The sequence below is a fragment of the Nomascus leucogenys genome, chromosome 6 (assembly GCF_006542625.1).
Source record: "Nomascus leucogenys isolate Asia chromosome 6, Asia_NLE_v1, whole genome shotgun sequence".
Taxonomy (NCBI): domain Eukaryota; kingdom Metazoa; phylum Chordata; class Mammalia; order Primates; family Hylobatidae; genus Nomascus; species Nomascus leucogenys.
Window position 1 is genome coordinate 103,264,915 of NC_044386.1, and position 16,122 is coordinate 103,281,036.

At 46.0% G+C, this 16,122-nt stretch overlaps 1 protein-coding gene across 3 annotated transcripts in view; it reads left to right on the forward strand.

Moving 5' to 3' along the window:
• Positions 1-16,122, forward strand: part of FSD2 (fibronectin type III and SPRY domain containing 2) — a 52,956-nt gene that overhangs the window by 26,654 nt on the left and 10,180 nt on the right. For 2 of the 3 annotated variants that reach the window (XM_012507534.2, XM_012507535.2), the window contains 5 exons: positions 1,370-1,491; positions 8,029-8,184; positions 11,225-11,375; positions 14,216-14,349; positions 14,949-15,081. In XM_012507534.2, the coding sequence (XP_012362988.2) occupies positions 1,370-1,491; positions 8,029-8,184; positions 11,225-11,375; positions 14,216-14,349; positions 14,949-15,081 (696 nt within the window). Of the gene's footprint in view, positions 1-1,369; positions 1,492-8,028; positions 8,185-10,369; positions 10,505-11,224; positions 11,376-14,215; positions 14,350-14,948; positions 15,082-16,122 lie in introns of all 3 variants that reach the window. The other variant, XM_003268455.3, reaches the window with a different exon arrangement.

Below are 16,122 nucleotides of genomic sequence, written 5' to 3' on the forward strand. Positions count from 1 at the left end.
ATACATTTGTTCTAATATCTATTTCCTTTTTTTACTTTTTTCAACTTTAGTTATCCAAATAGACTCAGTTCCATTTGGTTATATGGTTCCAGTTTCAGCTTTTGTGTCAATCCTGATTAAATTAGCACTGGCTTTGGAATGATGGTGTGCGGTCACTAGGAGCATCTAGTATTGAATCTCAGGATCTCAGGGCTAGTAGGGAGCATGTATGGTGAGGCTCAGTCAGCAAGCCTGTGGGCAGCTCTCCTCCACAAGCCCCTCATTTCACCAGAAAGAACTGAGATCTGTGGAGTACCCCCAACATCCCCGCGCTATGCCTGGACCCAGACTGTCCAGTTGCAGAAAGTGTGCACATTTTAGAGTCAGACAGATAGCAGTTCAAATCCTGCTACCCTCATGACCTTGGGCAAATCCAATCAGTCTAGAAGCTACCTTATCTACAAATGAGGATAGCTTTGTGAGAATCAAATAAAATAAATGTCCATAAAGCAACATGAACATAGAAGTTTCATAATGTAAGGGTTAAGTGCAGGGATTTTGGCAAAGATGAAACTGGTTTCAAATTCTTTTTTTTTTTTTTTTTTTTTTTTTTTTTTGAGACAGAGTTTCGTTCTTGTTGCCCAGGCTGGAGTGCAATGACGGGGTCTCAGCTCACTGCAACCTCTGCCTCTCAAGTGATTCTCCTGCCTCAGCCTCCCAAATAGCTGGGATTACAGGTGTCCCCCACAATCCTGGCTAATTTTTTTGTATTTTTAGTAGAGACGGAGTTTCACCATGTTGGCCAGGCTGGTCTCGAACTCCTGACCTCAGGTGCTCTGCCTGCCTTGGCCTCCCAAAGTGCTCAGATTACAGGTGTGAGCCATTGTGCCTGGCCCTGGTTTCGAATTCTGCCTCTGCCATTTACAAACCTTGTGACTGCCAGGAAGCAGATACAAGGAGACCTCGAGTCCCATGATCAGCAACTTGAGGGCACTTGACCATGTGGAGAGGAAGCCCAGGGAGTCTGGACCCTCAGTACCTCTTGGGCCTGGATCGACTTGAGAGTGGGAACTCCCAGGTTAGCACCTAAGAGATCGTCCAGAGGGTGTGGTTCTGGATCTTGCTGGCAGATCGCCCTCTACCCACCCTCTGACATGGCCTTACCCTTTCTCCTCTCCCTCAAAGGCACAAACCAATCCCACCCATCCCCATTGATGACCCCTAGGTCAATCTCCAAAAAAGATGGTAGATGGAAGCCAGCAGCTGTTTGTAACTAAATGAAAGTTCAGCAAAGAGTCCCTCTTCATTTATGACAGTGACTCAGCACTATAGATATACCCTAAGGAGAATGCCCCTCCATTCTAGTCAGCGTGTCTTTTTATACCAACAGACTCAGGAAATTCCTGAAAACAAAAACAGACATGGAAATCTCTGCACAGCCTGAGTTTGAAGACCAGACCTTGGATTTCTCTGATGTGGAGCAGCTGATGGGCTCCATTAACACCATTCCAGGTGCTCACCTGTGTGTGTACTTCGTGGCAGGCTCAGACTACCCAGAGCTTTTTTCTTTCTTGCGATGAGAACACTTAACATGAGATCTATCCTCTTAACAAATTTTAAAGTGTACAATACAATATTGTTAAGTACAGGTACTGTGTTGTACAGCATACCTCTAGAACTTACCCATCTTGTATAACTAATCTTTGTATCCATTGAGCAACAATTCCCCATTTCCCCTTCCCCCAAGCCCCTGGCAACCACCATTCCGTTCTCTGCTTCTAAGAGTTTGACTGTTTTATATACCGCATGTAAGTGGAATCATGGAGTATCTGTCCTTCTGTGACTGGCTAATGTCACTTAGCATAATGTCCTCAAGATTCATCCATGTTGTCACAAATGGTAAAACTTCATTCTTTGTTAAGGCTGAATAATATTCCATATGTATACACACACATACTTTTTAAAATCCATCCATCTATTGATGGACGTTGAGGTTGTTTCCATGTCTTGGTTATTGTGAATAATGCTGCAATGAACATGGAACACAGGTATCTTTGAGATCTTGATTTCAGTTCTGGTGAATACATACCCAGAGTGGTATTACTAGATCATATAATAGTTCTGATATATATACATGTATATATATATATATATATATATATATTTTTTTTTTTTTTTTTTCCAGAGACAGGGTATTGCTATGTTGCCCAGGCTGGCCTCAAATTCCTGGGCTCACATGCTCTTCCCACCTCAGCCTCCTGAGTAGTTAGGACTACAGGCACACACCACCACAACCAGCTTATTTTTAATTTTTTGTGGAACCACCACACTGTTTTCCATGGTGGCTGCATGATTTTACATTCACACCAACAGTATATAAGGGTTCCAGTTCTCCACATTCTCACCGTTTGTTACCTTTCACTTTGTTTTTTTTAATTGAGACAGACACTTGCTCTGTCACCCAAGCTGCAGTACAGTGGCGCGATCTTGGCTCACTGAAACCTCCACTTCCCAGGTTCAAGTGATTCTCCAGTCTCAGCCTCCTGAGTAGTTGGGATTACAGGCACCCGCCACCACGCTCCGCTAATTTTTTGTATTTTCAGTAGAGACAGGGTTTCACTATGTTGGCCAGGCTGGTCTCAAACTCCTGACCTCAAGTGATCCGATTGCCTTAGCTTCCCAAAGTGCTGGGATTACAGGCCTGAGCCACCGCGGTCGGCCTCCTTTCGCTTTTTGACAATATCATCCTAGCTGGTATGAGGTGATATCTCATTGTGGTTTTGATGTGCATTTTCCTGATAACTAGAGAGATTGAGCACTCTTTCATATACAAGGTGGCTATTTATTATGTCTTCTTTGGGGAAATATCTATTTAAGTCCTTTGCCCATTTTTTAATCGGTTTGGATTTTTGCTATTGAGTTGTAGAAGATTCTTATTTTTTTTGTATACCAGTCTCTTATCAGATAGTTTGCAAATATTTTCTTCTATTCTGTAGGTTGTTTCTTCACTCTGTTAATGGTTTATTTTGCTATGCAAACGCTATTTTAGTACGATGTAGTGCCATTTGCCTATTTTTTGTTTTGTTACTTGTGCTTTTGGTGTCAAATCTAAGAAATCATTGCCAAGACCAATGTCAAGAAGCTATTCACCTATGTTTTCTTTAAGAAGTTATATAGTTTCAGGGTTTTATATTTAAGTCTTTAATAATCTATTTTGAGTTTACTTTTGTTCTGGTGTAAGATAGGGATCAAATTTCATTATTTTGCATGTGGACATAGTTTTCCGAATGCCATTTGTTGAAGAGACTATCCTTTCCCCATTTTGTGTTCTTGTCACCCTTAGCAAAGCTCGTTTGGATGGGTTTATTACTGGGCTCTCAATTCTGTTTCATTGGTCTATGTGTCTGTCCTTATGCCTGTACCATACTGTCTCAATTACTGTAGCTTTGTAATATATTTTGAAATCAGAATGTGTGATGCCTCTAGCTTTGTCTTTCCCAAGATGGCTTTAGCTACTTGGGTTCTTTTGTGGTTCCATATACATTTGGGGATTTTTTTTTTTTTTTCTGTAAAAAATGCTGTTGGGATTTTGATAGGCATTGCCTTGAATCTATAGATCATTTGGCATAATGTGGACATTTTAACAATATTAATTCTTCCAATCTATGAATGCAGGATACCTTTTCATTTTTTTGTGTCTGCTTCAATTTCTTTCATCAGTGTTTTATAGTTTTCAGTATACAAGTCTTTCACCTCCTCAGTTAAGTTTATTTCTAAGTATTTTATTCTTTTTGATGCATTTTAACACTATAGATCAAATGGACCTAACGGACATATACAGAACATTCCATCCAACAGCAGCAGAATACACATTCTTCCCAAGCACACATGTAACATTCTCCAGGCTAGATAACGTGTTAGGCCGCAAAACAAGCCTTAACAAATTTAAAAAGAATGAAATCATATCAAGTATCTTTTATTGTTATTATCATTACTATTTTGAGATAGGGTTTCACTCTGTTGCCCAGCCTGGAGTACAGTGGTGTGATCATGGCTCACTGCAAACTCTAACTCCTGGGCTCAAGAAATCCTCCCACCTCAGCCTCCCAAGTAGCCAGGACTACAGGCCCATGCCACCATACCCAGCCAATGTGTTCAATGTTTTTGTAGAGATGAGGTCTCACTATGTTGCCCAGGCTGTTCTTGAACTTCTGGTGTCAAGTAATCCTCCTACCTCAGCCTCCCAAAGTGCTGAGATTACAGGCCTGAGTCAGTCTGCCTGGCCTCAAGTATATTTTATGACCACAGTGGTATGAAACTAGAAATCAATAACAAGAAAAAATTGGAAAATTCACAGATATGTGGAAATTACACAACACACTCCTGAGCAATCAAGGGGCCAAAGAAGAAATCAAAAGGGAATTTTAAAAACCCTGAGATAAATGAAAATGAAACACAACATACCAAAACTTATGGGATGCAGCAAAAGAAGTACTACAAGGGAAATTTATAGCAATAAGCACCTACATTAAAAAGAAAGAGCTCATATAAACAACCTAACTTTACACCTCTAGAAACTAGAAAAAGAACAAGCTAAGCCCAAATTTTGCAGAAGAAAGGAAATAATAAAGATTAGAGCAAACATTATAAAAAACATCATATATGACATCCCACAGCTAACATCATACTCAGTAGTGAAAAGTTGAAAGCTTTTCCTCTAAGATCAGGAACAAGACAAAGATGCCCACTCTCAACACTCCAATTCAATGTAGTGCTAGAAGACCTTGCCAGAGCAATTAGGCAAGAGAAAGATAGAAAGGCATCCAAACTGAAAAGTAAAAAGGGAAATTGCCTCTGTTTGCGAATTATATGAATTTTTTTTTTTTTTCTGAGACAGAGTCTCACACTGTCACCCAGGTTGGAGTTCAATAGTGCAATCTCAGCTCACTGCAACCTCGGCCTCCTGGGTTCCAGCGATTCTCCTGCCTCAGCCTCCCGAGTAGCTGGGATTACAGGCACCCGCTACCATGCCTGGCTAATTTTTTATATTTTTAGTAGACACGGGTTTTCATCATGTTGGCCAGCCTGGTCTCAAACTCCTGACCTTGTAACCCACCTGCCTCGACCTCCCAAAGTGCTGGGATTATAGGCGTGAGCCACCATGGCCAGCCAGATTATATGATTTTACCGTAGAAAACCCTGCAGACCCCCTGAGCTTTGAGTAGGAAACGTCAAAGTCTGAAAAAAATCATAAAGATTTAGAAATAGGGCCAGGCGCGGTGGCTCACGCCTGTAATCCCAGCACTTTGGACGGCCGAGGCGGGTGGATCATGAGGTCAGGAGATAGAGACCATCCTGGTCGACATGGTGAAACCCCGTCTCTACTAAAAATACAAAAATTAGCTGGCTGTGGTGGCACATGCCTGTAATCCCAGCTACTCAGGAGGCTGAGGCAGGAGAATGGCTTGAACTCGGGAGGCGGAGATTGCGGTGAGCCGAGATCGCACCACTGCACTCCAAACTGGTGACAGAGTGAGACTCCGTCTAAAAAAAAAAAAGGATTTAGAAACAAGTATTTTTTCCCTCTAACTTCCTATTTTTGTCTTTAGCTCGTAAGTGAGTACAGAGGCTGACCTCTCTGAGGTTCCTCCTGGGTATCTGTTTTTAGCATAGTGGTTAAGAGATGGGCTTTGGAATTCTATGGAGCTCGTGAGAATCCCAACGCTGCCACTTCCTAGCAGTGTGACTCTGGACAATTCACCTAACCTCTCTGAGTCTTGGTTTTTTCATCTGTAAAAATGGACATCACAATACCTCATAGGAATATGGTGAGAATTAAATGAGATAACTTATGTACAACATATTACATGGTGCCAAGTAGCTCTTTAAAGTATTATTGCTGGCCAGGCGTGCTGGCTCATGCCTGTGATCCCAGCACTTTGGGAGGCTGAGGTGGCCAGATTGCTAGAGCCCAGGAGTTTGAGACCAGCCTAGGCAAAATAGCAAGACCCTATCTCTACAAAAAAAATCTTAAAAATTAGCTTGGTGTGGCAGCGTACACCTATAGCCCCAGCTACTTGGGAGACTGAGGTGGGAGGATTGCTTGAGTCCAAGAGTGAGGCTGCAGTGAGCTATGACTGGCCCACTGCACTCCAGCCTGGGTGACAGAGTAAGAACCTGTCTCAAAAAATTGAAATAAAATAAAATATTATTGTGATTACTTATTTATAAGGATAGTCTGTAATTCCTCATTTTTCAACTGCTTGCTTTCCCTTTCTCACCAACACTGAACAACATGATTGTGGACAACGTTGTGTATAGCATTTTAGGTTTTCTCCTTGCACAGTATTTTTGTTATAAAAATTGAGTCATTCTGTTTTGAAATCTGCTGTTTTTTTAGCAAAACAATTTTGATAGATATTTTCTCACCCTGATAAATTCTTTTACAATATCACTTTAGTGCCTACATATTTTCATTTGTTTATTTAATCCTCAATTGTTGGATACTGGGGTGTTTCTAATTTTTTTTTTAACATTGTAAACCATACTGTAATGCAAATCTTTAATCATAGATCTTGGGGACCATTCTTAGAATCACTGGGTCAAGGAGAGATTTCACAGAGCTATGATGTCCACTGGATGGTTCTTTTCCCCATTTAGGAATGGTGCTGCCCAAATAATCATTAGTCATTGGGAAGGAAAGGCACTGTTGCCCAAATCTGTGCTTGAGAAGCAGTGACATTTTTCTTCACCTTTCTGTGTCCAGATCTCACATAAATGATCACCCTCCTGCCTGCATCTAGTGCTTCCTGAGGGGTTTAAAGCTCCCAGAACCATCCATTTTCTTACACTGCATCTCCAGATGAAGCTGTATTTGACAGTGTCTAGCAGGGCATCTGTTGTGAACCCTGGACTTTGTCATTGGGGATATAAGTTATTTGTCTTCCTCCTCACCTCTGTCACATTATGATCTTTCAGCCCCTGACCAGAAAGCAAAGGATGAACCAAAACTAAGTCAACTCCTTTAAGTTCAGCTGTGCTCTTACATGGGTTGATCAATTTCAACCTTTGAAACTAAGGATATTAAAAGTCTGGGATGGAGATGCTGCCATAGGAGAAGGATTATGGAGGAAAGGACTGGGCACAAGTGGCTCACACCTGTAATCCCAGCACTTTGGGAGGCAGAGTCAGGCAGATCACTTGAGGTCAGGAGTTTGAGACCAGCGTGGCCAACATGGCGAAACCCTGTCTCTACTAAAAGTACAAAAACTAGCTGGGCATGGTGGTGTGTGCCTATAGTCCTAGCTACTCGGGAGGCTGAGGCACGAGAATCACTTGAATCAGGATGTGGAGGCTGCAGTGAGCCGAGATTATGCCACTGCACTCCAGCCTGGGCAACAGAGCGAGACTTTGTCTCAAAGAGACAGACAGAAAGAATTATGGAGGAAAAACACCACTTGTTCTTATTCTTGATTGTGTGTGTGAGATTGTATAGGGGTGGGGGAGATAGAAGTACTCACCTACAGAGAAGAAAAGAATTCACTTAGTAGATGGACTCTAAAGAAGTTGGTTCTGAAAAGCACAATTGGGCCACCCCCATCTTCTCTCACTAATGTGGGAGACATTCCCTGGATGTCCCCTTTCCCCACACCATCAATGAAAGCAGAGCCTCCTTGTTGAAGGCTTCTTTCTCTCTGCTGAGGCAGCAGTGCTGTGATCCTGGTTGTCCTGCCTCTTTAGGTGCCATGGAAGGGCCAGAGGACCCACAACCTGAAGCAGGACTCGCAATCTATGCCTTGGCCTGAGTCCCTGTCACCGACCCCTGCTCCCTAAGCTCATCTGCACTTGTCAAAGCAAGAATAGATATACTGGTTGTATTTTGCAGACTCATGGTTGAGAGGCTGTGTGTCCCCATCCTTGTCTACTCTGGACTATCTCTTCCATTCCCAAAGGCTGTGGATTCATTGGGGGGATCAATGGTCATGGGAAAGGGGCCACTCTTACCCCACACCTCTATTAGAGGTTCCTCTTTTTCTTTTCTTTTCCTAGCTCCTTCTGCTCCAGTCATAAATCCACAGGTCCCTAACTCAGCCACAGGTTCCTCAGTCCGAGTGTGCTGGAGCTTATACTCTGACGACACTGTGGAGAGCTATCAGCTGTCCTACCGGCCAGTGCAGGACAGCTCACCTGGGAAGGACCGAGCAGGTGAGGCTCTGCCAGGAACAAGCCTGTGCTCATGGGAATGGTTCAGGCCCCTGAGGGGCCTGGGCCCTGTCTTCCTGGCAGTTGGGATGGTAGAGACAGGATGGGTCTACACATGCAAATTGGATGCAGGCAGGTGAACAGGGCAGAAAGGGCTAGCAAGGCACGCTGGGGCCTGACTGGGGAGGACAGCAAGGCAAGGTGAAGGGGTCTGGAGCATATCTACAGCCATTGGGTCAGAGTTGTCCCTGGGACCAGTCTCTGGCTGCCCTGTGTGCAGGAGGGGACAGGGGTGCCCCTTGTCAAGGAGGCCCTGCTGAGCTGGCTGGGTTCTAGCTTGTCCTGGCATCTGAGGGTCAGGCTGGTGCTCCTGTCACAGCAGCCTTGTGCTGCAGGAGAAACTGGAGGATTCATCTGCAGATGCCATGAGGGGTGAGGGGGCCTCTGCAGCCTGGAAGGGCTGCTGGTGATCAGCTCCACATTCCCAGGAGGAGACAACTCCTGAGATGGCCCCCGGCCTCCACTCTGGGCAGCTCTTGGCCAACATCCTTTTCCCCGGAAATGGGACTGGCTGGTGTGGGGTTACAGCTGGGGTAGGGCCCCCCCACACTACAATAATCAATAAGCCATTCTCTCTTAAGGAGGGAGGGTCACACAACAGAAGAGCCCCAGTTGAACATCTGAAGATTTCAAGGGATCAGGGCCATCCTGACAGCGCCTGTCCTGGGCATGTGGGGTTGGAGTGGGATTGCTGGAAAGAGACTTAGAGATCTCCATTTTAGGGATGAGGAAACTGAGACTCAGAGAGAAAGAAGCTGTCTGTGAGGACACAGTGAGTTATGGCAGAACGAGGATGTGAATCAGGTGTGTAGGCGTCCTGCCCCAAGTTCCGCTCATTGTACCAGACCATGCAGGTGGAGGGCTGAGTTTCAGAAGCTGAGGATGGTGTTTCTGCCCAGGAAAGAAGGGGAATTCTTGAGAAAAGTAAGAGTAAATTTAAGTGATGATGAGGGAGGGTGAGAGTGGTCAGAATAAGGACTAAAGAGGACATGGAGAGGGGCGAGGAGCTTTGAAAAGGGAGGTTGGAGACTAGGAAGTCAGACTTGATTAACCCCAGCTTTTGCCACAAATTAACCCTGTTAGCACCCCCTGCAGATACACAGAAGCCATTGTATTGGGGCTGTGTCATGGCAATCTATAAAGATCTTTCAAAGTGACCATTTTGCTATAAAGGAACTGATATCGGAAGGTAAATTAAGGAGTTATCACTGCCTTTCAAGATTCTGGGGAAGTCTGGAGTTGTGTCAGTTTTTGCTGCATAACCAAACCCCCTCCCCACCCCCACAACTTAGTGTCTTAAAATAACAAACATTTATTATTTATTTATTATTATTATTATTTGAGATGGAGTCTTGCTCTGTCGCTCAGGCTGGAGTGCAGTGGCACAATCTCAGCTCACTGCAACCTCCATTTCCCAGGTTCAAGTGATTCTCCTGCCTCAGCCTCCTGAGTAGCTGGGACTACAGGCAAATGTCACCACACCCAGCTAATTTTTTGTATTTTTAGTAGAGATGAAGTTTCACTGTGTTATCCAGGATGGTCTCAATCTCCTGACCTCGTGATCCACCTGCCTCAGCTTCCCAAAGTGCTGGGACTATAGGCATGAGCTACTGTGCCCGGCCCTATTATTTCTTGTAATTCTCTGGGCTGGCCAAACAGTTCTATTCTGAACCACCTTGGGTAGGGCTGGTTGGTCTAGGATGGCCTCATTTACTGTCGTCTCAGATAGGATAGCCAGGAGAACTTGGGCAGCTGGGGTCTCTCTCCCTGCGGTCTCACATCCTCCAGGAGGCTGGCCTGGGCTTGCTCACATGGTAGTGGAAGCATCCCCAGCAGCAAGAGGGCTAGCCCCTGTGCACCAGCACTTCCCACGCCTCTGCTTGCATCGTTTGCTATTGCCCCATTGACCAAAGCTAGTCACATAGCTAAGCCCAGTTTCTAGGAATAGAGAGAAGGAAGGAAGCTCTGAATGGAAGGAGCAGCAAAGTCATGCTGCAGAGGGAGTGCATACAGGGATGGGAGGAATTTACAGCCAGTTTTGTAATCTACTACTGTAGGATTTGGCATAATAAATTTGAAGGCACTTGGCCAGTTTTTAGGGTTGAATTCTTATCTTTTTTTTCCCCAGAGTTTACGGTGACCATCAAAGAAACATATTGCTCAGTGACAAACCTTGTGCCAAACACCCAGTATGAATTTTGGGTCACAGCTCACAACAGGGCTGGCCCCAGCCCCTCTAGCGAGCGTGCAGTGTACATGACAGGTAATGGGCTACTCATTTCCTATAGCAGGGCTTTCATTCAAGGGGACACAGGAGTCATGGGTTTCTAGACACGGCAGGGCTCTTGATTTCATTCAGAAGGGTAGGAAGAGCTGTGTACATTTTTTTCTTTTATTTAACACACAAAATCTACATGCCTAGTTTGACAGTGACATTTTCTTTTTCTTTTTTTTTTTTGAGATGAGTCCCGCCCAGGCTGGAGTGTAGTGGAACGATCTCTGCTCACTGCAACCTCAGTGATTCTCCTGCCTCACCCTCCCAAGTAGCTGGGATTACAGGTGTCTGCCACCACGTCTGATTTTTTTTTTTTTTTTTTTGTATTTTTAGAACAGATGGCATTTCGCCATGTTGGCCAGGTTGGTCTCGAACTCCTGACCTCAAGTGATCCACCCGCCTTGGCCTCCCAAACTGCTGGGATCACAGGCGTGAGCCACTGCACTCAGCCGACAGTGACAGTGACATTTTCTGATGGTTAGTCTCAAAATATAAAAAACTGCTACTCTTGATCACACTGACATTTAAACCTTGCAACCATCTTCTACTCCAGGAACACCTGGAAGGGATTCCCTGATTTGCTTTTTATTGCACTGAATCTCTTTTGTGGGAGGAAGAAGGTGGCTGTAATGTTTGTCCATGGCTCTGAACAAAATGGCTGGAAATGAACACAACAGTTGTTCATCTCTCCCTTTCTCCCATATTTAGCACCTTCTCCCCCCGTTATTAAAAGCAAAGAGATAAGGAGCTGTGAAGAGGCTGTGCTGATTTGCTGGGAGTCTGGGAACCTGAATCCTGTGGACTCGTACACTGTGGAGCTGACCCAGGCTGAAAGTCCAGACGCCTCGGGTGTAACTGAGTGAGTCATGAGGGCATTTGCTGGGCACAAGAGCCCTGACACCTGATACAGTGACATGGCTTAGGAAGTATATGGAGTCTGAAGAGAAGGTTGGCATTTTTGATACGCAGGAATCTCAAGTTTTGGTTGCTTAGTGTTCATGAGAAGTAGCTGGAATGCTATTACTGAAGGTGAATGATGAGTGAATGAATAAGTTGGTTGAACCTCATGTTTTGTTGTTGTTGTTGTTTTAGCTCAAGTAAGGTTTCCCATTCATTCATTCATTCATTCAACAAGCATTGAGTGCCTGGGTGGTGTCAGGTCCTGTGCAAGGCACTGGGAACTAGATGGACAAATTTCCTGCCCTAATGGGGTTGACAGTCTGGTGGGGAAATAGACAAAAGGCAAGAAAACAAACCAATGTGTAAAATATGCAGTGCTAGGAAGGAAAAAGAAATGTAATGAAACAGAGAATGGTGGTGGAGGTGAGGATCCACTTTGGATAAAGAAGATGTTTAAACTGAGACCTGAACAGATGGAAAAGACTGAGCCCCAAGAACAGCGAATGCAGGGGTGCTTCGGGGGGAGGGGGCTGCATGGACACAGGCCCTGGGGCAGGAGTTAGCTGCTGGAGGAACTAAAAGACCCACCTACCTAGAATTCAGAGAGGAGAGGGTGAAAGCCATAGGCGAAAACAAAAGAGATTGCAGCTCAATGTACAAAGAATGTTTCATCTATCATAGAAGACTGTCTGGAAGCTCATGTTCACCCCTCATTCTCAGAGAGCTGGAGGGGTTCACAAATTGATAAGGGTTGGACTCAGTGACCACAAGGGCTCGCAGAACCTATGCGTTTACAGCAGCCTACGATGGAGGAAGCATAGGTTTCCCTCTGGTTTACAGAAGTTTGTGAAAGGGGATGAACCACCCAGGCAGGCCAGTACCAGCCACCAGGACCAGGGGCTCCCCTGCTGTGGAACACAGCGGTGCACTGCCCTGGAGCTGGAGAAATGAAGAGGGGTTGGTGTCAACTGTTAGGGAAGCAGATTCTTCTATGCTAAATGCCAGGCTTGAAACGTGGCCATATGCCACCCATCCATCTGTTCCAGGTGGAATCTGTGTGTCCATGGCCACATGGAGGCTGACTTTGGTAATCCACTCTGGAGATACTCAGGAGTGGGGCAGTGTGTCCAGTGGTTCTGGCCATCCTAATGGTTCAGGTTTCCTTTGCAATTTATGCTGATACTTTAGGAGCACTTGACTGTGAGGACCAACTCACAAAGATTAAGTCATCAGAGGGCTGGTCAGTAACCTGAGAGATGACCTTTGAGCTGGTGTGTATTCTTCCAGTACAAATCCAATCATGGCGACCCATTGCTGAAGAAAAGGCAAAACTCCTGCACAGGCTCTGGCCCCTTCCTGCCTCTCCAGCTCCTCCCACACCAGCTCCCCTCCCTCTCAAGCTCCCACCACATTGGTCATGTTTCAGTTCCTCCTACTTTTCACACTCCTTCCTGCCACAGGGCCTTGGCACATGCTTCTCCTATGTAGGAGACTCCTCTGTCCCTTTTTCTTCCAGTTACCTCCTCAGCATTCTTCACAGCTCTGCTCAAAAGCCATCCTCCCCCCACCATTATACACTACAGCACACTGTCAACTTATCTTGGTTACCATCTTACATTCCTTCCAGTGATTGCCTGAAGAATGCTGCTCTTCCCATCTAGACTGTAAGCTCTATGAGGGCAGGGACTACATTTGTTTTTCCTGAGGGCCTCCCTATACAGTGCCTGGAACCTAAGGAGTTTAGTTAATATTTATTGAATGCATAAGTAAAAGTGCCCCTCTGGCCCAGAGCTGTAGCCTGAAGATAACCTGGACAACTTGGCCTCATCTAGGTAAGGGTGTTGTATTGGTAAATGGGCATCATCCTAAAGACTTTTCTCCACTGGACTGACGTGGGGGTTGGCAACCGCAGCAATATAGACAGTGGCAATTATGAGCTTGTATTTCTGTACAGTACAATTTAAATACATTGGATTATTTCCAATAGGCAGCTGTTCTCAGAGGGTTAACAGTAGTTAACCCTTTCAGCTCTAGTCAGAATTGTTTGTTCATAAACATGAATCAAGGACCTTTTTTTTTTTTTTTTGAGACAGAGTCTCACTCTGTCACCCAGGCTGGAGGGCAGTAGCATGATGATCTTGGTTCACTGCAACCTCCAACTACCAGGTTCAAGCAATTCTCCTGCCTCAGCCTCCTGAGTAGCCGGAATTATAGGCACCTGCTGCCACACTCGGCTAATTTTTGTATTTTTAGTAGAGACGGGGTTTCACCATGTTGGCTAGGCTGATCTCGAACTCCTGACCTCAAGTGACCCACCTGCCTCAGCCTCCCAAAGTACTGGAATTACAGGCATGAGCCATTGCACCTGGCTGAACTGAGGGCCTTCTATGGGCCCAGTACTGTACTAAGAATAGCGTTACTCAGCCCCTGACCTCAGAGACATTATGATCCTAACAGATGGACAGAGACACACTGGATTCTACTGCATGCACACTCCATGATGCAGTGTTAGCCATATGCCAAGCGCGGTGCTGGGTGCCTGGGAAACCAGAATGAGGGACTTGGAGAGGAGACAGCCACAAACACAAGAAGTAGCAACGCAGTGAGAAAAGCAGACCAGAGACTGTGGGAGGGAATGCAGAGGGGGAGCCAACACTTCTGGCTGTGCTGCTGTTAAGTGTGGGTCAGAGGACAGGAGCGCGAGAGTGAGTTAAACCTTCCAACTTTGAAAGGGATGCCTGGTGCTTGGGCCCGGGTGTCCTAGCCCCATTCTGACTGCAGCTCTGCTTCCTTGTACAGGTCTGTTGTGGGCATCCCGACCTGCGCGTCCCTGGTGCAGCTGCAGCCGGGGCGGAGCTACATTATCTATGTGCGAGCCCTCAACATGGGGGGCCCCAGCATGAGGAGCGAGCCAGCTACAGTCCACACCATAGGTCTGTGCCCCAGCCCACACAGTCTCTGGGACCCAAAGTGGCCACTCTGTGGCAGACCCAGTGCTGCTATGACTTCACTGGGAAATTGATGAATATGCACAGATGTGGACATGTGGCAAGTCAGGCCAGAAGGAGTTCAGCGGTGTCCCACACTGCCCTAATTGCAAGTCAAATGGATCATTAAGAAGTCCCTCAATTCCTATTTCCCTTGGCAAATAGGTTAGAAATTCTTATCCATATACAGGCATTACAGCTAGAGGTAAAGAGCACAGCCTCTGGAATCAGAGGGGCTTGGGATTCAAGTTTAAGTTCTATCATTTGCCAGCTGATTTCTTAACCACCTTGTGCCTCCGTTTCCTCATCTACAAAATGGAAATAGTGACACCTGTTTCTAAGGGTCGTCGTGAGGATTGAAGGGGATACTAGGCACACAAGACTGACCAATGAGTGTTAATTGCCATCCTTGTTAACTGGACGCCTATTACTAGGCCAGGTCCAGGCTTAGGTGTATCCCACACGAAGCTAAGCCAGGGACCACCGCCCACGTGGAGAAAGCAAGTGATTGGCTGCGGGTCTTCTGTGTGTTCCTCCTCCCACAGGAAGCTACTTTCGCCTAAACAAGGACACCTGCCATCCCTGGCTGACCATTTCTGAAGATGGACTTACAGTCGTACGAAGTGAAAGGAGAACCCCCGCCAGGGAGCTGTCACCCAGCGACACTCGCTTCACCAGGTACTTTGTCAACCGCTCACAAGGGCGTTCTGTGAACTTCCCAAAGGTGCACTATTACTCAGGTCAAATCCGAATATGGCATGGAGGCAGCCTCGAGGGAAAAGGAGTCCTAGATATGAGTGAGGAGGGAGGAGCCTAATGGGGAGAGGACCCAGAGGAGTGTGGGCAAGAGGGGTCGAGCAGGTGCGGGCAGAAGAGCCCCCTGGGATGGTGAGGTCAGGGGAGGGCACGGTCCCCTGGGAGGGCATGGTCCCCGGGTCCTAGGCTCCCAGAGCTGGAGCAGCCAGAGGTCATGAGGGTGGGACAGGAATTACTAATGGAGGGTGTCCAAGTTCTTGGCATTCTGAACAAAGAATTGGACAAAATGCACAAACAAAGCAAGGAAAGAGGCCAGGCACGGTGGCTCATGCCTGTAATCACAGCACTTTGGGAGGCCGAGGCAGGCGGATCACCTGAGGTCAGGAGTTTGAGACCAGCTTGGCCAACATGCCGAAACCCCATCTCTACTAAAAATATAAAAATTAGCTGGGCGTGGTTGCGGGTGCCTGTAATCCCAGCTACTCGGGAGGCTGAGGCAGAAGAATTGCTTGAACCCGTGGGGGCAGAGATGGCACCACTACACTCCAGCCTGGGCAACAGAGTGAGACTCCTTCTTAAAAAAAAAAAAAAAAAAAAAGCAAGTAAAGAATGAAGCAACAAGAAAAAAAGCAAGAATGAAGCAACAAGAGCAGAGATTTATTGACAACGAAAGCACACTCCACAGGGTGGGAGTGGGCCAAGCAAGCAGCTCAAGGGCCAGGTTACAGAATTTTCTGGGGTTTAAATATCCTCTAGAGGTTCCCACTGGTTACTTGGTGTACACCCTATGTATATGAAAAGGCTAAAGGGAAGTTACAAAGTCATTTACTTGGTGTACACCCTATGCAAATGAAGAGGATGTTTCCTGCCGTGCTGAAATACAAAGCTATTTACTTGGACTTAGAAGGTTGGGGTTTTTCCATTTAATTTAGTTCTAGGAAGTCCTTAGATTCCCTGCCCCCA